General features: G+C 33.5%; 1 protein-coding gene across 1 annotated transcript in view; it reads right to left on the minus strand.

Annotated features, from left to right (window-relative positions):
• Positions 1 to 26,071, minus strand: part of ME1 (malic enzyme 1) — a 271,605-nt gene that overhangs the window by 221,287 nt on the left and 24,247 nt on the right. Inside the window, exon 2 of the mRNA XM_051997329.1 lies at positions 159 to 292. Coding sequence (XP_051853289.1) covers positions 159 to 292 — 134 coding nt within the window. The remainder of the gene's footprint in view (positions 1 to 158; positions 293 to 26,071) is intronic.

Raw genomic sequence — 26,071 nt, forward strand, 5'->3', positions numbered from 1 at the left:
ATCAGAGTCATTGAAATATTGTAATATATTAATTAAAAGAATTATAAATGAAGGGATTTTACTTTTTCATCTTTGAACTTGCCCATTAAATAACACCACAGAAAATTACACAAATGCTATTAAACATATAATAATATCTTTAAAAATGATTTATTTACCTGTCAAAGTCTGAGTTCAGCCGCTCAAAATTCTTAATAACTCTTAAGACTTGGATGTCTTGGCCAAGAAAACAAGGTGGTAGTAATCCATGTATATTCAATTGCTGTCTCTCTTCCAAAGTGAAAGCCAATCCCTAAGAATAAATGAATATAACATAAATCCCAGAAAAAGCACAACAAACAGAAAAACAATAGAAATTTTGCCTTGATTTTTAACTAAGGCAAAATGGTTTACTTCAAAGAATACCAGATTAAGAGAGTACTAATAATGTATGATTACAATTGTTTAGTTTTATTTTTGTGATGTTATATAAAGATAAAATATATAACTGATAGAAATGAAGCCGTTTTGAAAAATATGCAGGACTATACAAATACAAGGAGAAATTACATTCCAATCATACTGAACTACTTAATGGACATATTAGTACTTTCTCACCTCCCTTTTGAATTTCTTTTTGAAAATTCTTGCCTTTTGAAACTCTACTCATCTTTCAATTTCCAGTGCAAAAATCTTATATGAAGCTTCCACTGATTCTTACAATCAGAAATAATCTTTTCTTTCTCCAGCCTTTATGGCAAAATATCCATTATTTCACCTTTGTTCTTAGTACACTTATCTAACATTAGCTACTAAATATTTGGTATATAATATTGTAAATATGTTAAATACCCTTTCTTTTATGAAAGAAGACCTATGTTTGAATTATCTTTGTTCTTCCCCCAGAGTATAACATCATTTTATCCACTGACTCTTACTTAAATGATTATTAAATCAATGAAAAATTAAATATTAAACATAGGCAAGTTGCTCTAAATATTATGTTCTTTCACAGAATTAAGAATAAAATCAAGAAATTAGAAGAATGAACTATTTCAGGAACCCCCCCCCCAAAAAAAGGGTAATATAACAGTGACAGAAATGATCAAAACACAAACCAAGAAGAAAATTACTCCAAAGCATCTGTGATCAAAGGCTCAAAGCTTTGATATAAGTTCAACTCGAATTCCTGTAAGAATGAAGTTTAAAAATTGTTATGGGCCAGAACTCTGAACTTGAAACAAGGTACTAAGTGGAATTGATGAGATAATGGTTATCTTGTTTAGCATGATGTTTCATAGTTCTCTAAGTTCAGTATGATTGATTTAATCTTACAACAAATAATGGTTTCCTAGTGATATAATGATTGCTTTACACTTAATATAGCGTATATAAGCTAGAAGCCTCAGCTAGATTCAAAGATTCAGAGGCAGAAAAGACAAGAGAACTGGAGGCAGGAGCTTAAACTCTCAGAGGCTCAGACAGAGAGCTAGAGAAGACAAGTGCACTGGAAGTTCTCTGAGTCAAGAAGACAGAGATCCATTTCAACCTTCAGTCAGGCTCCTGGTGGCAGGTTCTCCTCCTTCATTTTCTCCACTAAAACCAAGACTCCAGGAGGGCCTCTAAGAAAGCTGCCCAGCCCCTAGCAAGGAGACAATAAAGGATTTGGACTTTAATACCTGCTGTTCTTGGGGTGGTGATTACTGAACAGAAATGAAGACTGCTCCCAAAGACCCCCAAGAAAACCAAACCAAAGAACACTACTAAAAATTTAAATTATTTTATAAATGAAAATACTAGAAAAGAAATTTGAAAAGAAACAAGAGTGTTAGAGGAAATAAATGGAAAACAAATGAAAAGGAATAAAGAATCGTAAAGAAAATTAATGTTTTGGTATAAAAGATAATATTACCCAAGCAAAAGGCTCTTGAAAATTAAGAGTGTACTAAACAGAAATTAATGCCTCCAAAACATATTTTTTAAAAATCAAAGAAAAAAAAAAGGGAAGAAATAAAAAGTGTCTCACGTGAGAAAAAGAAATGATAGGGAAAACAGGCAAGGAAAAATAAATTAAGAATCATCATACTACATGAAAACCACAACCATCTCTACTGAAAAAAAAAAAAAAAACTTAGACACATTTCAAGAAATCATGAAAGAAAACTTCCTGGATCTTTTCAATCTAAAAGGGAAGAGAAGGAAAGAATTCACATGTCTTCTGGAAAAAATACAGTAAAACAAAATGATAGTTTCCAGGAAAAACATAGCCCAAATCCAGAGCTTCCAAGACAAGAGGAAAAAAAATGTATTGCAAGTATCCAGAAAGAAAAGAATGTTTTAAGTACTGAGGAGCCAGAGTCAGGACCACACAAGATTTGACAGTTACTGATTTAAAAGAGTAAAGATTTTGGAATACTACATTCCAAAAGGGAAGCTATATGGCTTACAATGAAGAACTAATCTAGCAAAACTGAAGAAAATCCTACAACAGAAAAATGAATCTTAAAAGAAGTAGGGGACTTTAAGAATTCCTGATGAAAAGACTAGAACAGAGAAAAAACTCCAAAATACAAACACAAGAGTCAAGAGAAACATAAAAAGAGAAATAAAAGCAAACAATACTAGGGGATTAAACAATGATGAACTGTTTACATTTTAATATAAGATGATAAACATATCCCCTTCAAATCATCAGGGACCATAGAGGGAATCTATTAAGACAAGAGGCCAATCCTCTTCTACAATGAGATGAACCAAATCAGTTCCAATAGAGCAGTAATGAATTGAACCAGCTACACACAGCGAAAGAACTCTGGGAGATGACTATGATCCACTACATAGCATTTCCAATCCCTCTATTTTTGTCCACCTGCATTTTTGATTTCCTTCACAGATTAATTGTGCACTATTTCAAAGTCCAATTCTTTTTGTACAGCAAAATAACTGTATGGACATGTACACATACATTGTATTTAACATATACTTTAACATATTTAACATTTATTGTCAACCTGCCATCTGGGGGAGGGAGTGGGGGGAAGGAGGGGAAAAATTGGAACAAAAGGTTTTGCAATTGTCAATGCTGAAAAATTACCCATGCATATATCTTGTCAATAAAAAGCTATATATAAAAAAAGACAAGAGGCCAAGAGAGTGGTTTTGCTGTTTTGCTGATCTTAAAAAGAAAAAGAGAGAAGGGAAGAGGAAACTAATACAATAACAATGAGAAAAGTCAAGAAAAGGAGAAAATTGTTTCACATAAACAGTGTACAAACAGAATGCTATATACAAAAAAGAGAAAGAAAAGAGTGAATGGGGGAATTTCACTTTTATCTGAACTGTTCAAAGTTCACAAAGTTTATTTAATACAAAGTTGGGTGCAAAAATAAATTCCACTCAAAAGCAAAACCAGAGGGGAAAGGTAGAAGGGAAAAGGAAAAGGAAAAAGAAGAGTAAGATATGGATTGGTCCTGATTAAAATAAAATTCTACTATAGATGACAGATCATGAAGATTAAAGAGAAAGAAAAAACAAGAACTTGTGATTGGAATCTGGAAGAGGGAAAGAAAAGAAAGGCAGAATAGCCAAAGTAGATTATATTAAACCCAGAATATAGATGCTGAGCATGCTTCTTGTTCATCATCTCCTTTATAAAAATGGAACAGAATGCAAGGAAGAAAAACCTTAAAACAACAGGATTATAAAAACATATAATTCACTGTTATACTTGTGAATGGAATTGGGATGAATTCATCTGTAAAAAGGAAAAGAATAACAAAGGATTACAAAGCAGAATCCATCGATATGTTGTGTACAAAAAATACAATTGAAACTAAGATTCACACAAAGTTAAAAAGAAAAAAGATAAACTGGAGCAAAATTATTGTACATTAGGTGAAGTTAAAAAAAGGTAAGAGGAGCAATCATGCTCTAGGATGAGGTAGCACCAAAAAGAAGCTTAATTAAGAGATAAATAGGAAAATTGCAAAAAGGTGTGTGGGTGTGGGTGTCAAATGATATAGTATTTAAATATTCATTTATCATGTCATAAAATCTCACAAACAAATGTTGAAAAGCAGAAATGTTAAGCAATTCTTTACAGACCACAATGCAACAAAATTATAATTAATAAAGGACCACTAAAGAAGCAATTACAAATTAACTGCAAACTAAATAATCTAACCTTAAACAATCACTAGGTCAAAGAACAAATCTTAAAAATAATAGGTAATTTCATTAAAAATAATGACAACAAAGTAACAACATAAAAAATTTTTTAGATGAAGCCAAAGCAGTTCTTAGAGAAAGTATATTATCTCTAAACATTTTTATTAATAATGGAGACAAAGTATAAGTTAACAAACTGGGCATATAACTAAAAGAACAAAGAATTAATTTTTTTTTAAAATTCTATTAAAACACCAAGAAAATCAAGGAAGAGATTTACACAATTGAAAGCCAACAAAAAAATTAATAAGTCAAACTAGTAGCTACTGTTGAAGAAACCAATAAAACATTTTGCTAAATTAATATTAGCTAATTTCATTTTTAAGAAAGATGACATCAAATTATGAATATAAAGATTAAAACGAGTATATAACAAATCAAGAAAAAAATAAAGGAAACTCTAAGATTTTATCAAATTACCAATAAAATCGACCAATTAAATTTGCAAAATACAAAATGCCCAGATTAATATAACAAAACAAATGAAATCTCAGAGAAATCAGGAACCAAATGAATTTGAGCAAGTTCAAACATTTAAAGAAAAATTAATTTAAACATTTTTAAAATAGGAAAAGGAAGGATTCTGCCAAATTCCTTTTATGATACAAATATTGTATAGTGTGTCTAGTATGCTTAAGGGAGAAAGAAAATAAAATATAATAGATTTTCCTTTCAATGTAAATGGCAAATAAAGAGACTTGAGATTAATATCTCAAATAAATATGAATGTCCATGAACAAAGGGCAAACTAGACATTTTATCAGATATTTCCATTTGTAGACTATAATCCTCAAAATTTCAATGTTCTGGGAATATAGCTTTCTTCTCTAAAATACTAACATCTGTTCATTTATTATTCAATAATGAGACTTAATATAGCCATTTGTTCCATTAAGTTAGAAAGCATTGAATATAAAAATTTCTAAATATCTTAAATAAATTTTTATGTCTAACAGATTTCAAATATTTTGTCATGTAAATAACTGATGATGCCATGTGGAAATCTTTTCATATTCTTTGATGTACAGTCACTAGAAAAATTCCTATATGTTGGTGACTATATTTTCCTAGACATAATGAAGTGCCAATTCAACTCTTTTATTTGGATCTAGAAATCTGTGTAAGTTTAAAACACTATAATTCAGCTCATACTCTTATATGCCATAATTAAAAATATCATTTAAGGGGACATAAAATGCCTGAGAAGCGACAGAAATGTACTGATTTAAAATACAAGTCTGAGTTTTTAAAAGTAATAACTATATATATATATATATATATATATATATATATATACACACACATATATATATACACACATTTATATATATATACACACATTTATATATGTGTGTGTGTGCATGTATGTGTATGTAATTTCTTATATTGTTCTTGTAATGAAACAGTAGTTAAGAATTCTCTACTCTTTTTATCTTATATCACCATATTCTGAGTTTTCAAGGTCATGTAGATATATATTTCCTAGTATTAATAAGCAAACTCTGTCTCATCACTTGATGATGAAATGTCAGTGTAAACAAACATTCTTATCACTAAGGATTGTTTTAGTTTCTATTTCAAAAGATTTCTACCTGAATATTATCCTAATGAAGCTTTCTACAAGTGATCATATATACACAGTATACCTTTTAGCTTTCAAGTTGGTAATAATGAGTTTCTAATGTAACAGAATATAGCAAAAGCTTTCACTAATATTAAATTTCCAGACTACCTGTGATTTATGCTTATATTCCAAGTAACAAACTTTTTTCATTCTTCTTCTTTCTTAAAAACAAAATTTTAAATTGGAGACTCACAAAGCAAAAGATATGATGTTTCACTGCTAAAGGCAGAAAACTGGTTGGCCAATCTTCTAGATTGTGATAATTATTATATCCGCTTAAGAAAATGGATAGACTGTCCAGCAGAAATGAAAATAAAATCCCAGGTGGAAGAGAACTGAAACTATCTTTTCTCTAAACATCGAACAAAAGATAATCAAATGTATACAAGACAAACTAAGCAATTATTAATCATTATTTTATATAATCTGAGGCTGTTACTGCATAAGACAAATAAACACACTCCCATATTCTCCACTTCTTCCTTTAAATGTCTCAAAGAAAATTGCAGTGTTTACCAGAATTTTGAAAGGAATGATGAACAGAAATGATTCAACATAAAATGCTACAGTGAAGGTTAATACTGGTAAAATGATTAGAACTAGGAGCATACAAATACAATAAAAAAATAACCTTGAAAGATCTTAGAACTTTAATCAATATAATGAAAAAGATCAAAGATGAAACATGATACCCACTTCCTACTAAAAAGTTATGACAGATTTAAAGAATGAGACACAGGTAGCACAGTGGATAGAGAGTGCTGACCTTGAAGTAAGAGGCCCTGAGTTCAAATCTGAACTTAGACATAACACTTCCTAGCTATGTGACCGTGGGCAAGTCACTTAACTCCAAATGCTTCAGCAAAAAAAAAAAAAAAGAATGAGACATAGATTTGTGGATATGGCCAATATGAAAATGTGTTTTTCTGGACCCTGAATGGTTATTATATGATGACAATTTCAAATTATTCAGTGGATGGAGTAAGATTAGATATTAAAAATATTTATAAAAATAAATTTATAAAAATTTTTAAATTTTATAAAAATAAATAAATGAATAATTTTTAAAAAGAGAATATCATCTGTCTCACAGATTCTTTTGTAAATAGGCATCATCTATATTTGTTCTATAAGACAAGAGTACATAATGCTTTAAGAATTCCTATTAGGGACTAGAGCTTTTCATCAGCTTTGTGATTTGCTACAAGTCACTACAACATTTACACCTATTTGTTATGTTTATAGCCTAAAACACATCTAGCAGATTATGTAGTAGAAAAGAGAATCATACCAGAATCATACAATCTTCTTAAGGAAGGAATCTTGATCATTCAACCAATTAAATAAGCACTGGCCAAATGCTTATTGTTCCAGGTACAATGCTTTCTCAGGGGATAATATAAATTAAATAATTTTTGCCTCAAGAGGCTCACATTAGGAATATAAAGTCAATACATAATGATTTAAATTAAATAAAATAAATAATAAAGTAAACATAAAACAAGCATACAATGATTTGTGGAAAAGGTATCTCACTAACAACTGTGAGACGTCAGGAAGAAAGCAGCATTTGAGCCAGCTTTAAAGGAATCCAGGAGCTCCAAGAGACAGGAGTGTGTGCTTCATATAGTTATATAGGCAGGCCATGGAAGGCAACCTATGGTACAACAAGGGGGCCAGTTTAAAAGGAGCACAGACTTGAGTGTAAAGATTAGAGCAGTGTTAAAATTAGAAAAAAGAGGATGGAAACAAAACTAAAGGGCTTTAAGGAGGAATTTTCTGTCATAAAAAAGGAGAGACACTGAAGTGACAAGTGAGACCTGTTCAGAAATATCAATTTGGCAGCTGTGTGAAGGACAGGGTGGAGATAGGACAGACTTTTGATCAGGAAGATCAAATACAAGGCAATAGCAACAGACTAGATAAGATAAGATAAAGGGCCCGTACTAGGCAATCAACAATGCCATATACTGGAGAAGGAAAGATTATGAGATGCTGCAGAGGTAAAATCAGTAAGACTCAGTAACTGAGTGAGTGAGTTCAAGGTGAATGAGCAAAAGAAAAAAGAAAAAGAACATCACATATAGGTTGAAAATCTGGGTGACTAGGAGAATAGACATGTTCTTGACATAAAAGGGGAACATAAGGAAGAAAGGTTAGAGGAAGGAATGAATCCTATTCTAGACAAGCTGATTTTGAGAAGCTTATGAAATAAAAATTCCAGTTGGATATATCTAACAGAAAGCTAGAAATTTGGACCTAGAACCCAAGAGACAGATAAAGAAAGATGAAGTATGTAGATTTGTAGGCTAGATAGGGAGAGAGAGAGAATAGTGGGGGGAAAAAAGAAATGAGAGAATAGTGAAAACAGTAAAAACACAGAAAGGAAAAAAGTTTCCAGAAGGAAGGGTAAGGAAACCAAAGTTAGAGAGTTTGAAAAACAACTTGCCTATGATTATACAAGTAATAGTAAAATGAGGACTTTTGACTCCAAGTACAATACTTTTTCCTTTATATCTATTTTCCCACATTGCTGCAATTCTTAAAGTATAAGTCTATTTTTTTAACATTATAAACAGAAATCCCTAAGGGAACTGAAAAGCTCAATTATAACTAGTGTAAAGATATTCTTCACATTCCTCATATATCCGCTTTAGTTTTGTCAAGAATTTTCATTTATTAATTTCCTATCATACACTCTGCTGTTCTTGTTTTACCTTCTGAATGAACTTACTACAATATATGTGGCCACAATAAATCAGTAAGATGTCTAGTTATGCATTTTCTGAAGGGAAATAATTACTCATATTTTTAAAAAAAATATTAAATTGCTGGAGAAATATCTTATTGCTCTGTAGAATGTGTATGGAATGCCTAACAAAACCATCCTTCCCTTATTCTGGGCCTCTTTTGATTTCTGGGGGAAAAAAAAATGAAGGATTTTTAGTGTTGCTATACCAGCAAAGAGAACTCAGATACAAGGAAGCTATTATTTTCTAGTAACCTATTATGATAAATGCAAATTTTCAATCTATACCAAAAATCAAAGATTCCATTACAAATCTTTTTTAATTTCACTAAAAAGCAATCTTTGTTTCCCAAAGCAAGTAATCACTCTCCCATGTAACTGAAAATACATTGTTCTACCCAGGTGTTGTGTAGACTTTAGAAATAAATTTTTTATTTAGGATTGATAAAAAAAAAATTTCCTGAAGTTTCTTTGTCATGAAGTATGACAAAATATGGAAACCATAAAATATTTTATAACTATAAAATATGTCCAACATATTTGAGCTCCTCTTTCCTATTCCACTCTCCTCCAAAAGGTATTTCAGACATATCTTAACAACTTTTAGTTGAAGATATTGAACTGTTAATATGTAAATAATACAGAGAGACTATAATATTTTAAACTAAATCAGTCTTTTATAATAGTATAAATAACCCAGTAGGAGACTTTGATAACTAAAAAGGAAGAAGGGAAGAATACTGGGAAAACTGAGGAGGTGGTGATGAGGCAAAAAAATAAGTTAAAATTGGTGTTCTCCAAATGTGTTTCTTGTACACAGCATATTGCAGTACCTATTCTATGTGTTTTTTGTTCTATTTTATGGATAATTTCATCCCATTCACAATTACACTTAAGATAGCCAACTATTTCCTTCTATCCTCTTTTTTTCTCCTTCTTTCTTTTTCTGTCTCTGTCTCACACACCTTTCACCTATTCTTCCTCACAAGTGTTTTATTTCTTGACCATCACTTCCCCTAGTCAATACTTTTTTCTACCTCTCTCCACCATCCCCATTCCTTTTCTATAGGATAAGATAGTTTCCTATATCCAACTGAATTTGCATGTTGTTTTTGCTTTGGGCCAATTCTGAAGAGATTAAGATTCAAGTATTTCCCACCACCCCTATCCTTCCTCCCCCATCTTCCTCTTCACTATAATTGCTCTTTTGCCTTCCTTTTAAATGAAATAATTTACCTCATTATGTCTCCCTTCCCTTTTCTCCCAGTAAAATCGTTTTGTTTTGTTTTTTCTTGGTGAAACATCACCCCTTAATTTTTCTTCATGCCATGCCATCATAGGCAATAACATACTACAAACCCTCTGGTTCTTCAATATAGAAGTTGCTAGATCTTGTGTAATCCTGACTATAGATGAACAATCTCTGAATTGGTGACTACCTAACCTCCTAGGTTTGGGAACTCCAGAATTTGGCTGATATTTCTAGGAGTTTTCATTTTGTAATGTCTTTTGGGTAATGATTGATGGATTCTTTCCATTTTATTTTGCTCTCTGTTTTTACGGTAAGATAGTTTTCTGTGATAATTTCTTTTAAAATGATCTTCTTCTTCTTCTTCTTCTTCTTCTCTTCTTCTTCTTCTTTTCTTCTCCTTTTCCTTCTCCTTCTCTTATCATGGCGTTCAGGTAGTCTGTGAAATGCCAATGACAGACTAGTTGCATTGGCTCTCACAAAGATCATGAAAGCAAGAAAAGACAGAAAACAAGATTCTCTGTTTATTGTGTCAACAAACTCCATATTTAAGCCTTAAAACCACAAAATTACTAAGGAAAAATAAAAAAACATAAAGTAGATAAATCAATCAGTGCATGAAGGGACAATATTTTGTGTACTGATAGAAACTAGGCATTCTCTATAGAAACAGTTTCATCCATTTGCTATCCTGATTAATGATACACATATAACACACTCATTCCTAATTCTTCTCTTTGGTGGCCTGCTGGCTGACATTTTAAAGGGGAGAGGTTCAAGAGAGATGCAGGGCTAGGTAAAGATAAACTCGAATCCTGCAGCTAAGCAAGTGTTGCTATGTACTTGTTGCCTGGAAAGGCACAGTAGTTTAATAATTCTTAAATTAATTTTTCTTTATCTATAGATCTTGATCTTTTTCAGAACAGTGGTTTTTTTCAGTGAGAAATTTCATGTTTTATTTTACTTTTCATTCTTTTGATGTGATTTTTATTGTTTTGCAGTGCCTCATAAAGTCATTATCTTCTATTTGTCCAGATTTGCTTTTTAAGGAAATATTTTCTTCAGGGAGCTTTTGTATATCATTTTCCATTTGGCCAGTTACATTTTTTAAGGAATTATTTTCTTCAGTGAAGAATTTTTCTACTTCCTTTTCTCTTTGACCAATTCTATTTTTTTAAAGGAGTTATTTTCTTAAATGAATTTTTGTATGTCTTTTTCTATATTTTTTGTGCTTCCATTATCAAACTATTGACTCTTTTTTCATAATTTTCCTGAATTATTTATTTCTTTCCCCAATTTTTCTTCTCCTTTTATTTGCTTTAATTTTTTTTTAAACTTATTCCATGATTTCCTTTTGGGCTTAAAACCAATTCAGGCTTTATTTGAGGCTTTGCATGTAACTATTTTCTTTTGTTTGGAAAATTTGGGATGCCTCACGTGAGTTCCTTTTTCACTTCCATCTTGGGCACCAGAAATCTCTATCCCTTATTTTGAACATCTGTTGCAGAGTATGTGGATATAGAGATTTTACAAGGAAATAAAAAATAACTTTTTTTTTTTTGGGCTGAGGCAATTGAGGTTAAATGACTTGCCCAGGGTCATACAGCTAGGAAGTGTTATGTATCTGAGACCAGATTTGAACTTAGGTCCTCCGGACTTCAGAACTGGTACTCTATCTACTGCGCCACTTAGCTGTCCCCCCCAAATAACTTTGAATTACATCAATATTTAATCTGCATAGCACAACATTAACATTTCTGAAGAATTGAAGTTGAGGATTTCTCAGAGGGCAATAGGTACATGGTGGATGTGAGCCCCTTATATCACATTATACAAATGAGGATTTGTGCAGAGTAGCACAAAAGCTGTCATCAGCTATTTATTTCTTGTTGACCAGGATACTGGTAGAACTAAGGAGCTATAAATTAATCCCTCATACTTCCACAATACTAGCCTAGATTGTTATTGCCATTTCATTACAAACTTGTACCAAGACAACGTGCAATGAAAGTAAGATCAATAGCAGTGATTTATTTTTGAAAGTATTGTTGTAAGTGTAGTAACAGCGTCCTTTGTCTTCAACAGCCCAGCCAGTGTCATTTGGATAATCCTGGCTTCAGTAAGATACTGTGTAAAACAGAAGTGCTAGCATCTGCTGGGTGATATTGCTCCACTAGCAAGGAGCCATTAGGATAGTGGGAAAACAGGTGCCCTAGGAAGAAAGCAACAGTAGCTTTGAGATGATGCCTTTGACTTTGACACTTAGCATGCCTGTGTCAGCTCCAAAACAACCTGCTGTGAGAGTGCAAAGGACCATGGCACCTTAGTTCTCAGTCAGAGGTCAGTAAGGTGAGCCCCAATCAGCTACTGGCAAGTTCCAGAAGCAATAAAAAGGTAAGTAAATATAAACTCATTCCGCAAGCAGCCAGAGGGCATGTGGGCAGGCTTTGAGCTAGCTGAAGCAGCTGGAGATCTTAGCCAGCAGGGTGGGCCTACTAGAAGATTCAACCTACCAGCTATTGCTGATTAGGGGCATAGTGTTGTGAGGTAGGATACTAAGGGAGCTGGAGAGGTATAAAGTAACATCCTTTCCTTCCAGCAGCAGCCCAGGATATTGTGGTGCTGACCTTTACCTCCAGTTGAATTGATTTGTGACCTTGCCATAGGCCCTTTAGGCAAAAGAGAGTATAAAAGGGGTTCTTAGGACTTTGACAAAATATTTCTAAGGCTCCAAGAAAATCGTAGTCATGAATATAATCTTTTATCTTTCTGAACTGCTTGATTGAGGGGGTTGTTATTTGCCCTTCATTCTGGAAGATGACTACGCTTTCAGGAAATTGGTACCATGATATGCAAGTGAAATAAAATCAATTATTTAATTGAAGGAGGATTGGAAGCAAGATCACCAGCCTCACCAGAGCCATCTGGGTCCAGTGGTCAGATAGAGATCACAAAGATTGGAGATTGCCCATGATGCAGGGGGAGGTTTCAGTTTGACTGAGGCATTCCCATTTAGTGATTAAGATTAGATAAGAAAGAAATGAACAAGGAATGACATTTTTCACCCCAGTCAAAAAAAAAAAAAAAAAAAATCAGTCTGACTGAGGAAGACTCTCAGGGTTTTTGGTCTGAAATGCAAGATTTCTTGTGAGGTTTATGACTTTTTATGACTGAACTGTTTCTAACCACCTTAAGAACTACTTTTAACCTGAGGGCAATGGAATATTTTTAGTGTAAGCACTGTGATAACCCTTAGGCTCTGAGGGACCCACTGTATTAGGTAGGAAACCAGAACTTCACCTAAGATACCAGTACAGAATCTCTTAATCATTTTTTTTTTTTTGGTTTACATGAAATATTAAGGCAATCCAGAAGAAAACTTGGGATATGTTATATGACCTCTATTGGAAGACTGATGTTGTATTACTGGGGAAGTTTCACTGGACAAAGAGGTACTCTCCATTATCAGAGTTAAGGAAAAACTTCAAATCCTGCCTCTCAAGCACTTAAAAGTATGTAAGCTGGGCAAGTCACTTAACCTGAGTCTTCCTTTATAAAATTAGAGTAACAACAGCACCTATTTCCTAGGGTTGTTGTGAAGATCAGATATTTAGCTTAAATTAGTCTATAGAGCATCTACTCTGTTACTGTTTCTGATCAGTGGTCCAACAGAACAAATCTCTTCTTCCCCAGACTTCTGTGCCCTGCTATGATGTCCTTCCTGTATTTTCTTTTCACTTTGTTAACAATTCCTAGTTCCTCTAATCTAAGTTTTCATATATCATAGAGCCATTCACCATCCTAGATGCCCCCCTTTTCCCAATTTGTCAATCTTTTCCCCAAACTATTATATCCAGAATACATTCAGATCACAGAATCCAGTCCAAAGTGCTCATTTTAATCATAATAATTTTTTAAAGAAATTATGGACATTATTTTTTTCTGACTTTCTAATTTAGTCTTAGGGAATTGCATGGAACACTGAGACGTTAAAGGACTTGTCCTGAGTCAGATCATTTGTACATGTCAGAGGAGAGACTTGAACCTTCTCTTCCTGACACTAATGCCATCTCTTTATCTTTATGCAGCCTTTCTAGACCTATCCATCTCTAGATTCTTAGCATCTATCATATCCTTTACATCCTTTCTTTCATTAGCCAGAGAGGTGACTGCCTTCCACCACTTGGATCTTTTTTCCAGGATCACCTTTGGAGCCATGTCCAATTGTACTTACTTTCTCCTAGTCTTTTATCTCTAATTCCATAAGGCTCCCTTCTTGGGAGAATTGACTCCAATTTAAAAGAAATTAAGCCATTCTCGAATTGATAAGTGGTCAAAGGATATGAACAGACAATTCTCAGATGAAGAAATTGAAACTATTTCTAGCCATATGAAAAGATGTTCCAAGTCATTATTAATCAGAGAAATGCAAATTAAGACAACTCTGAGATACCACTACACACCTGTCAGATTGGCTAGAATGACAGGGAAAGATAATGTGGAATGTTGGAGGGGATGTGGGAAAACAGGGACACTGATACATTGTTGGTGGAATTGTGAATACATCCAGCCATTCTGGAGAGCAATTTGGAACTACGCTCAAAAAGTTTATCAAACTGTGCATACCTTTTGATCCAGCAGTGATACTACTGCGCTTATATCCCAAAGAAATACTAAAGAAGGGAAAGGGACCTGTATGTGCCAAAATGTTTGTGGCAGCCCTGTTTGTAGTGACCAGAAACTGGAAAATGAGTGGATGCCCATCAATTGGAGAATGGTTGGGTAAATTGTGGTATATGAATGTTATGGAATATTATTATTCTGTAAGAAATGACAATCAGGATGAATACAGAGAGGCTTGGAGAGACTTACATGAACTGATGTGAAATGAGCAGAACCATGAGATCATTATATACTTCAACAATGATACTGTATAAGGATGTATTCTGATGGAAGTGGATTTATTCGACAAAGAGAGCTAACTCAGTTTCAATTGTTCAAGGATGGACAGAAGCAGCTACACCCAAAGAAAGAACATTGGGAAATGAATGTAAACTGCTTGCATTTTTGTTTTTCTTCCCGGGTTATTTTTACCTTCTGAATCCAATTCTTCCTGTGCAACAAGAGAACTGTTCGGTTCTGCACACATATATTGTATCTAGGATATACTGTGACATATTTAACATGTATAGGACTGCTTGCCATCTGGGGGAGGGGGTGAAGGGAGCAAGGGGAAAAGTTGGAACAGAAGTGAGTGCAAAGGATAATGTAAAAAAAATTACCCAAGCATAGGTTCTGTCGATAAAAAGTTATAATGATGAAAAAAAGAAAGTAAATAGCTAGAATATGAGGATTCAAATACAAGTGATGAATTTTTCTAAGTGAATATAAGATAATAGGATACAACTATTTTATTTACCTAGTCCTTTCCCTGAAAAACGCCATCTTTTCCATATTCTAAGTGTTTATCTCAATAATTTTTAAAAATGAACTGGAAATATTTTGGAAAGCAATTTGGAACTATGCCCTAAGGGCTTATCAAGTTGTACATACCCTTTGATCCAGCAATGTCTCTACAGCGACTGTATCCCAAAAAAATAATAAAGGAGAGAAAAGGACCCATGTGTGCAAAAATGTGTGCAAAAACTGGAGCTGAGTGGATGCTCACCAGTTGGGGAACGGCTGAACAAGTTATAATATATGAGTATTATGGAATATTATTGTTCTATAAGAAACAATCAGGAAGATGATTTTAGAGAGGCCTGGAAAAATTTACATGAAGTGATGCTAAGGGAAATGAGCAGAACCAGGAGATCACTATGCACGACAACAGCAAGATTATATGATGATCAATTCTGATGGACATGGCTCTTTCCAACAATGAGATGATTCAGGCAGTTCCAATAGACTTGGATGGAAAGAGCCATCTGCACCCAGAGAGGTCTGTGGGGATTAAGTTTGGATCACAAAATAGCATTTTTACCTTTTTGTTGTTGTTTGTTTACTTTTTTTTTCTTTCTCTTCTTTTTCCCTTTTTGATCTGATTTTTCTCATGCAATATAATAATTGTGGAAATATGTACAAATGTTTAACATATGTTGGATTGCTTGCTGTCTAAGGGAAGGGGTGGAAGGAAAAGAAAAATATTTGGAACACAAGATTTTGCAAGTGTAAATGTTGAAAACTATCTATACATGTATTTTGAAAAGAAAAAAAGAAATTGGAAAAAATACTACAACCTTCCAGACACAGAGAATAAGCAAAAGTATTAGCTGTGAGTTTTCTGAGTAGATTTAATCCTCTTACAAATGTGTGGGGAAATTATAGTTCTAAATATTAGCATGGCATAAAATGTCATTTCTTTTTTATATGATCTAAATAATCCTACAATTTGGTCTAATAGGTAGTCCTTAAATTTTTAAGAGTCAACATTTGTAGCAAGAAAAAAATTACACAAGTTCTTTACTATAGAAAGAAAGGGGTATTCAAAATTCCTTTGAATGGGGCCAACAAAAAGCTAATTCAACAAGCAAGATACTGAAATGTGTAATGTTTAAGTAGAAAATCTCTTATAATTTTAAAAAATATAACTCCTGCTAAAAGAAAAGAAAACCAGCTTTTAGAGGCCTCCTGTATTACTACTGTTGAGAAAAATGTCTTTTCTGCTATCTTGCTATCCCTACCAAATGTCAAAATTTGGTATACTAAGACTGAATTAAGCCAACAAGTACAACACAAAGCATATGTAGACCCTTAGAAATCATCTAATCTTCTCTCTCATTTTGTAAATGAATGAAATTTATTGTCCGGAGTTTAAAAAGCATGAATTAGATTTGAATCCAGAGAGTCTGTCTCCTAAACCATTATTTTTTTCTTCTGATTATGCCACACTGCTTCTTAATGTACAGTCTCCCAAATAAAGTATCATTCTCTTTTGTGAACTAGTTCATTATTGTAGTGTTCCCTCTGACTGCTTCTTTTGATTTACAGTTTGAACAAAATTAACATTAAGGAATATTCTGAGGAAATATAAGCATGTGCATTACAGACGTCTACATTACACGTAGCTGGGAACAAAGAACTGAGAACCATTAAAAAAAAAGTCAGATTTCCATTTTCATCAATATTCTTTAGAATACAGATTCTCCATTTTGCAAACACATTTTTTTTTCTAAAAGAGCATAATAATGGTTGCTATTGATATAGGAATGACATATAGATCTCACTATGGGTGGAGGATCTTTTAAAATATATAGACTAAAATCATTTATACATAATTTTATTTCTAAATCTATTTCCAATTCCAAATCAGCCCTCTATTATTTATATATTCCTAGGATTATGGGGGGAAGGAGAGAAAAATTCCCTGTTAAACAGAATCAATCAATAAATAACAACAACAACAACAACATTTCAGCTATATATTAACAATATCTTTCATGAATTAGAAATGGTGTGGTATAATGGAAAAGAACTAAATTTAGAATCAGAAGTCCTAATGCAAGCCTCTATCACTTGACAGGCATGTGATCCTGTACAAGTCACTTCTCTGAGGCTCAATTTCCTCAACTATAAAATAGAGGTAACAATAGAATGCAGACTACAAGGTCCAAAAGAGCAGGGGTTATTTCATTTTTGCCTTTGCATTCCCAGTTCCTTGCATATTGTGAGTGATTAATAAGTCTTTTTGATTAATTGTGCTAGGAACCTCAGAGCTAGATGTTGGGAGAATCAAATAAAAATATAAGCAAAGGCCTTTATATAATTTAAAATGTTTTAAAAATGCAATATTATATGTTCTTTAAAATCTATTTTGTTGTTATTAATTATCCTAAAATAAAGACTTACACATCAAAGACTGTGGTAACAGAGGACAGTGTCTGGATAGTAGTCCTTAGCTGGACAAGCTTAATAACAATTTGTATGTCTATAATCCAAGGTACGGCCTACCTAGGTTTAGAGCAGAACACCACCAAACTGCGGAATGATAAATTCTTATGGCATAGAAACTCTTAAAGATAATCTACTAAGTCAGAACAGATCATAAGTTATTGATGCACAGCGTTTCCAAACAGCTGAAATCACAAATCCCTGAAGTATTTCAGTAGTATACATCATAGACATAGAGCTGTTAAATTGGAAGAACCACATCAATCATCCAGCCTAACCATCTAATTTTCAAAAGTGACAAAACTGAGGCCAAGGAGGAAAAGTAGCTTGATTAAATTTACTCAGCAAGTAAAAGATGAGATCACATTATTCTTTAGGCAAAGTGTCACAGTGGACAGAGGGCTGAGCCTAGAGTGAAGTTTTGATTTCAAATCCATCCAAGACACTTATTATTGTGTGACCTATGACAAGTCATTTAACCACTGTTTGCTTCAATGCTCTCAAAATAAAATGGGGATAATAATCTACTTTAGAGGACAGGAGTAAAATAACTGGAGTGCTTCACAAACTTTAAAACACTAAATATTCTAGCCTATTACTTTGAGGTAATTAAAGTTCACAGTAATTTTTTAAAATACATAATTCTAAAGCACATATTTCAAAGCTCTTTCAAAACTCTCAAAACTAATTTTTAAATACTTTTTATTTTCAAAATATATGTAAAGATAGTTTTTATTATTTACCCTTACAAATCTTGTATTCCAAATTTTTTCTCTCCTTTCCTCCTACCCTTCCCCTAGAGACAGCACATAATCCAATATATGGTAAACATGTGCAATTCTTCTAAGCATATTTCCACTATTATCATGCTGCAAAAGAAAAATCAGATCAAAAAAGAAAAAAAATGAGAAAGAAAACAAAATTAAGCAAACAACAAAAAAGTTGAAAATGCTATGCTGTGATCCACATTCATTCCCCACAGTTCTCTTTCTAGCTGCAGATGACTCTCTCCATCACACAAGTCCAATGGAACTGGCCTGAATCATCTCACTGTTGAAAAGAGCCAAGTCCAGCAGAATTGATCATCTTATAATCTTGTTGCTGTGTACAAGGTTCTCTTGGTCAAAACTAATTTTTGCCTAAAACTGAATGTCTTCAAGCTCCGGTTAATCCTTTCAACATTAAAACAAACACTATAAATGTTAGACACTTTAAAATTAGTCATTATCTAAAACAAGAATTTACAAATTAAAATTCATCCAGTCATTTATTTCATTCAACATGTATTAAGTTCCTATTGTACACAAGGCATTATGCTAAATTTAAGTATTTCCAGAATCTTGTTATTAAAGTTAGATATTTAATTTTAAATTGCATTTTGTGCTGTATTCATTTGAATTTTGAAGCAGCAGATTATAATGCTTTAAGAGATGGCACATACTTTCTACCATCTTTTATGGTAAGTTAAATATCCTATTTCATAACACTATTATAGAAGAGTATACATACTATTTAAAAATTTATTAATATACTGCTGAAGAGTAATTCACAAAACATGGGAACCTAACAAGTCAGGCAAATTCAGTTCTACCTTTTCTTAAACATCTCCAAATACTCCAAAACTTACACAAAGCTAACAAAGTGATTTTAAGAAAGTGTTGGCTCAAATATGAAACCTTATTGCTCAATAAACTCTTAATTTAAACTTTCTATTATCACCAAAATAAAATATAAAATCATCTACTCTGCATGAAGAGATAGAGGGGATAAAAAGCCAGTGCTTTTCCCCCTCAACTGATTCCATATAATTGCAAAAAATGGGTGCCAACAAACAACTCAAAAGTAACACATCTGCTCATACACGCATACAATGCATGTTTGGATAAGCATGAAAAAAAAGTTAGAAGTAGGGAGAGAAAAACTTATGTGCAACAAGGATAAATACAGAATCTAATTTACCCTTCTAAGAAATGATCCTAGGAGGCCCTTTTACCATCACACATTCCTTTCATTAAGTATCAGGGATAAAATGTAATGCCAGAGAAACTGAGCAAGATAGAGATTAGAGAGTATTTAATAATTTATTAAATGGAGAGACTTACGGGACCAAATGGATCCATGGTTTGATCCCAGGACTGAATGAGACTACCATCTCCATGAATCCAGCAAACAATGAGAGTTCTCAAAGACACATATACATGTGGCTTAGACGCAGGGGATAAACTGAGGCAGGGGCAGAGTCAGGGTACTGAGAGCAGGAACAGGACTCTGACAGGGTGGGGTGAGCCTCTGGAGATGGGATGGCATAATGGGGGGAGGAAGTCCGGACATGGGGAGAGGCATCTTGATAAGATGGTATCTGACATTCCAATAGCTTGGGATGGGGAGAGGCATTCTGATATTCTAAAACATAAAATCTTTTATTCTTATCAAGTATTCTGATAAAGAGGGAGGTTTTGCAGAACTGAGAAGCAGGGAAACTGAGGCAGGACTGAGTCAGGATTAGGGAAACTGAGTCAGGATAATAAAAGAGAACTGTGGCATTACAAAATAAGAAATAAATTCGTACCACTCAAATCACAATAAGCCATGTACTTATTTCAAACTCAGATCTGGTTTTGTATTTTACCTAGAGTATCACTATTAACCATCATGAGCCATAAAATAACAATACCAATTTGGTCCTTGTTTGGGTCCTGATAGACTCAGATTGAATTGAATATAAATACCATATGAGGATACAAATATAAGTGATGACTTTTTCTAAGTGAAAAAAAGATAATAGGGTACAACTGTATTGAAAATAGCAATTATGTTTTTATTTGCCTAGCTCTTTTCCTGAACACCCTCATCTCCTCCATATTCAAACAGTGTGTTATACTCAATATATATATATATATATATATATATATATATATATTTTTTTTTTTTTTAATGAATTGGAAAAAAAAGGTCTTTAACAGGTCTCAATTTGCCAGAGGCCACCACCCATTCAGTGATTAAGATTAGGAAGCTTTGAGTCAAAGAATCTCCTCTTTTCACCAGGTCAAAAAAAAAAATTTAAATAAATAAATGAATTTGGGAAGGGAAGACCCTCCGGTTTCTGGCTAAAACAGAAATGACTGCTAGTTATATTCAATCTGAGTCAATCAGAATCCAAACAAATCAACTTTATTCTTTCTGGTGAGCCAGAGGACCAATAGGCCTTTCCATCAGCCTTGATGCTGAATCTTAAGAGAAAAACCTAAAAAAATCCATAGAAGCAACCAGGAGTAGACTCACTACTTTAGGAAAACAAAATGTTCTTCATGCTAAGGAACTCGAGACATAAAGGACAAAAGAAGTGAATAAGATCTCAGAAGCCATCTAGCTTTCATATTACAGATAATGGAAGGGAAATGTATGACATTAAGATTGTCCAAGGTCAGAGAGGCAAAGAACTCAACCGATAAAGCTCATGTTGATAACACATAGCCACAAAAATGACCTAGAAGGAAGCCTCTTTCTACTGTACCACACCCCAAGGACAAATCTGAAAACTTCAAATACTAAAAATATAAATGGAGTAAATTCTCTAATGAGATGTAATACCTATAGAATGGCAAAAAGCATAATCCAACCATCTGTTGCTTTATTTCATTCTTTACCTATTTATATCACTAGTGCCTGCCTCTTAACAAGCTTTTAAAATATCTATATCAAGCCGGCTATATGCTAAACACTAGGGATTTAAAAAAAAAAAAGGCAAAAGTTAGTTATTGCCCTCAAGGAGTTTACTATCTAATGAATTTAATAAATTAAACAGATAAACCAACCAATGAATGAATGAATGAAAGTAGGTGCCAGACAGCATAGCCATAAGGAACACAAAGACAAAAATTAAATTTAAAAAACAATTAAATCCCTAATTTCAAAGATTTCCTATTCTTTTCAGGAGAAATTACACAGACCTATACAAGTGTACAGGGAATAAATACAAAGTAAATACAAGGCAATTTTGGGAGGGAGGAACCAGGCAACTGGAGGAATAAAGAAATGCTTCATACAGTACACAGAACTTGAGATAAATAAAGTCAGAATCTCCATGAGATAGAAGCAAGAAGAACTTAGCAAAATTTCAGTAAAAAGACACAGATAAGAGATGGATTCATGCAAGAGGGATGGCTAGAATTACAGTGTAGTTGGTCTACAAAGTAGATGAAGGAGATAAAAAGACTGGAGAAGATAGATCAGGAGTAAAGGCCTTTAAAATACATTTTAAAAATTTTTTTAAAAGACATAAATGCTTCTATTTTATACAAGAGACCATAGAAAATAACTAGAGGAATGTTCTGAAAAAAGAAGAGATATGGTCAGCCGTGTGTTTAAAGAAAATCACTGGCAGCTAAGGGGAGGATGGATTGAAATTAGGAGAGACTTGAAGCAGGCAAACTAATTAGAAAGCTATTGCAATAGTCTAGGTGAAAGGTTATGAAAGCTAGGGATGATGGCTGTATAATTAGTGAGAAAAGCTGTAATGTGAGAGATTACAAAGGTATTGGCAGATGGCTATATATATAAAGAGGGAAAACTTAAAGATGATGCAGGACTCTGAAGCCCAAAGACAGGAAGGTTGGTGATACCCTCAAAAGAAACGGATGTTTGGGAGAAAAATAAGCTTCTAGGGGGGAAGAGTGAAATGGGTTCTGTTCTGGACTTGTTGAGTTTAAAATTTTTTAAATGTTCAGTTGTAAGTGATATGAAATTGGAACTCAGGAAAGAGGTGGAAGTTTTGGGGGAGCCTCTGCATAAAGATAATAAATAAAATCACAGAAGCTGATGAGGTCACCAAGTAGGAGAGTGTAGAGAGAGAAAAGAGGCCAGGACAGAGCTTCAGGGTAGTCCCAGTTAGGATTTCTGACAGAACAGCCAAGGAGGATGAGACGCAGTTAGAGAAGCAGCAGAAAAACCAGGAGACAGTAATGTCATAAAAATCCAGAGAAGAGATTATCTAAAAAGAGAGTGTAACCAATAATGTTGAAGGGGTCCAGAACCCCTTCCAAAGGGCTTCAAAGGGGTCAAGAACATAAAATTTGACAAATAAAAAGTTCAATAGTAACTTTGGAATGGGAAGTCACAACTGAGTGATGATTAAGACATACTGCCAAGAGATGAGAAGGGAGAGGAGACAAGAAATGGGAAGCTTTTTCTGTGAATCTGGTTGAGAAAAGGAGGAATGAATGACATTTTACTGAAGGCTATGGGTAAAGCACTATACTACGTGCTATGGATATAACTAAATAAGACAGTTCCTGATCTCAAAGAGATCACATCTAATAGGAAGAGGCCACTATAAAAAAGGTTTTAGCCACATGACAGATGGAAAGGTTCAATCATTAGGGTTCAGTCACAAAGCAAATAATAATGTATCTTCTTTAACGAATTTCTCATTTACATAACTCTTTCTGACATTCGGCCACCTGGCAGTGCCAAGGACCTGAGTGATTAGAATGTTCTTTTCCAGAGAGATAAAGGACTATTGTTTAAAGGGAATGTCATAGTCAAGTGAAGGGCTTTTTCAGGATGGAAGACAGACTTCCTTCTAGGCAGAAGGAAAGGAATTAGTAGATAGGGAGAGATTAAAGATTAGAGAGGAAGATGTTTGAGGGGCCAATCTAAATAGAAGAATCAAGTATTCCTTTTAGAAAAGTTGGCTTTGGAGAGAAGGGTTATCTCATGTAAGAGACTGGAATAAAGTTGGGGAATGATGTCAATAGATTTTGACAAGTAGAAAAGGGGAGAGGAGAGACGACTTTCAATGCAAATGATTTCTATTTTCCCCAACAAAGTCGAAAAACCCCAAGGGTGAGTCAAAGACTTAGAACTGGAAGGGACTTTAGAGGTTGTTCTATCTAATCTAATCTTCTTGCTTTACAAGTGAGGAAACTCAGGCCCAGAGAAATTAAGTGACTTCTTGAAAGTCACAGGTATGGTAATTAGCAAAACTGATATTTCAAATGCAGTGCTCTGACACTCTTTGCATATTGCCCCCCTCGATTTCAAAAATAAAGTACACAAAACTACCTGTAGATTTTTTTTTAATGAATATAGGTAAATGATCTTAAAGGGAAAAAAATTAGTTGATTTAAATCATGGTTATTGATGAAAACACTTTGAGAGCATAGGAGAGAGAAGAGAACCTCAGTTTTCTCAGTCACAAAATGAAATTAGACTGAATTACATTTAATATCTATTACAGCTCTAAGACTCCTACTATTCTATGGGGAAAAAAAATCAGAACAGAACCTTGGGGGAAGACCTAAAGTTAGAGACAGACAGAACATTAGGAGGTAGTGAGAGACAGAAAGGTAGGAGGAAAACCCAAAGAGTACTATGGCACCAAAGCCAAGAGAAAGGAAAGTTTTAATGTCCAGAAATTAAAACAAAAAAAGCATCAAGAAAATCGAATAGATTTTAAAATTAGTAAATCAAAACTTTAAAGAGTACAGTTCTGAAATTGTGATAAGGGCAGAAGTCAAAATGAAAGGAGTCAAGTATGAGGAAATTGAAGCAAGAAGTTTAAATCTCCACAAAAAAAAAATCTGGCAATAAAAGAAAGATGAAATGATAGGCCAATTTGGGGAGGGGGAAGGATTATGATTGATAGCAAGATATTTTCTTTTTTGTTTTTGTTGTTGTTGTTGTTTTCAGGAGGAAGAGTCCCAAGTATATCTGTTAACAGGAAAGAAAACAATTAAGAAAAGAGGAACAGATTAAAAATGAGAGAGAGAGTAGATCAGTGGTAGAGTCAGATCTTAGAAAAAGAAAACAATGGAATCAAAGACATAGAGGGAGGAGTTAGCTCTGGCAAAAAGGAGAGATGCTCCTTAGATAAAGGAGTGAAACCAGATGACAAAACAGAAAAATTTTAAGGGAAAACTGGGGAAAATTGAAAAAGCTCATGATATCTAGAGTAAGAAAGAGAAAATACTAGAAAATAAGAGTCAGAGGCTTGAAAAAAAAAGAAAATTTGATAAAGTTGTTTCAAAGAATATGTAAATATCAAGAAGCATCCTTTACTATCAAATAAAACCTGGAGGATTTAGAATCTCAGGCTGAACTATTTCTATGGGATGACTGGCCCTGACATCCCAAGATAATTTCCCAGTTGTACCTAACCTACATAAATTTCTAAGTATTCTGGCATTTTGGTGAAATAGTGATGCTAGTGTGTGGGAAAAGGTGAAGAACTTACAGATTCTAAAATAGATCGAGCCTTATAGGCCTCAGTTTCGGCTTCTCCAGAGTTACGTGATTTTAGATAAGGCCTGGACTACGCGGTTGAAGAAGCTGTATATCATTTTGTCTGCTACATTCCACTGACCAACTAGATTTATGTGACCAATCACAACACATAGAGGGTGGGATTTTGGAGGTTCTTTGTCTGAAATGTATAAAAGCTGTAAGCATTTTCAAGGCTCTGACCCTATCCTGCTGTGAAATTTTGCTCGCAGACCAGGATGGGGTCCGCTTCTCAAGATTCTAATAAATAATTCTGCTTTCTATGAGTGATCTCTGTAGTAGTCAATTTGGGTAGGTCTATTTGTCCCAAACACTAGTTTGTAAAAGTTCTAGTTGTTGTAGTTTTAATCAGTGTTGCTCCAGTTGGTCATACATTATTTTTTTCTTCAACTTACATAATAGTCTCTAGAGCAAATATACCATCAGGGAAGAGGGATAGTTTCTTTCTCCCTTTTATACACCAAAAGCCCTGGATTCAATTATTATATTTATCACTACCTCTGAAATCTGAAACAAGTTAATTAACTTCTTTGGGTCTCAGTTTCCTTTTCTGCACAATGAGGGAGTTGAAAAAAATACCTTCTAAAGTTTCTTCCAGACCTAAATCTATGATCTAATCAATGATACTTTTGTTTCTATCCTTCAGAGAGCCATCTCCCTCACCATATTAATAAAAAAAAGCAGCTTCTCATCATTAAAACCTGCTTGTCAGCTATTGGATTATTCTGAACCCATAGCACAGTAAAAAATGTGTCAATCAGTTACTAGGTTAAAGATGTTATAGCATCTTAGTAAAAACAGCTTCTAGGGCTTTTGAATTTGTAAAAGTACTAGATAACACTATTTTTTTCTCTTGTACATATCAGAACTTGACCAACAACTGATAAAAAAGTAAAAAAAAAAATAGAATACATTTTAACATTTTTATTTTAATCAATATTTTCTATAAAAGATTTACTATTAGAAATTAACAGATAGAAAATTCTAAAAAGTAATATACTCTAAGTTTGAAAATAATTTAAAAATACACTTATTGTAAACAATCACAACAAAAGCAAACTTATTTGTCTTG

This window comes from Antechinus flavipes, chromosome 4 (assembly GCF_016432865.1).
Source record: "Antechinus flavipes isolate AdamAnt ecotype Samford, QLD, Australia chromosome 4, AdamAnt_v2, whole genome shotgun sequence".
NCBI classification, from domain to species: domain Eukaryota; kingdom Metazoa; phylum Chordata; class Mammalia; order Dasyuromorphia; family Dasyuridae; genus Antechinus; species Antechinus flavipes.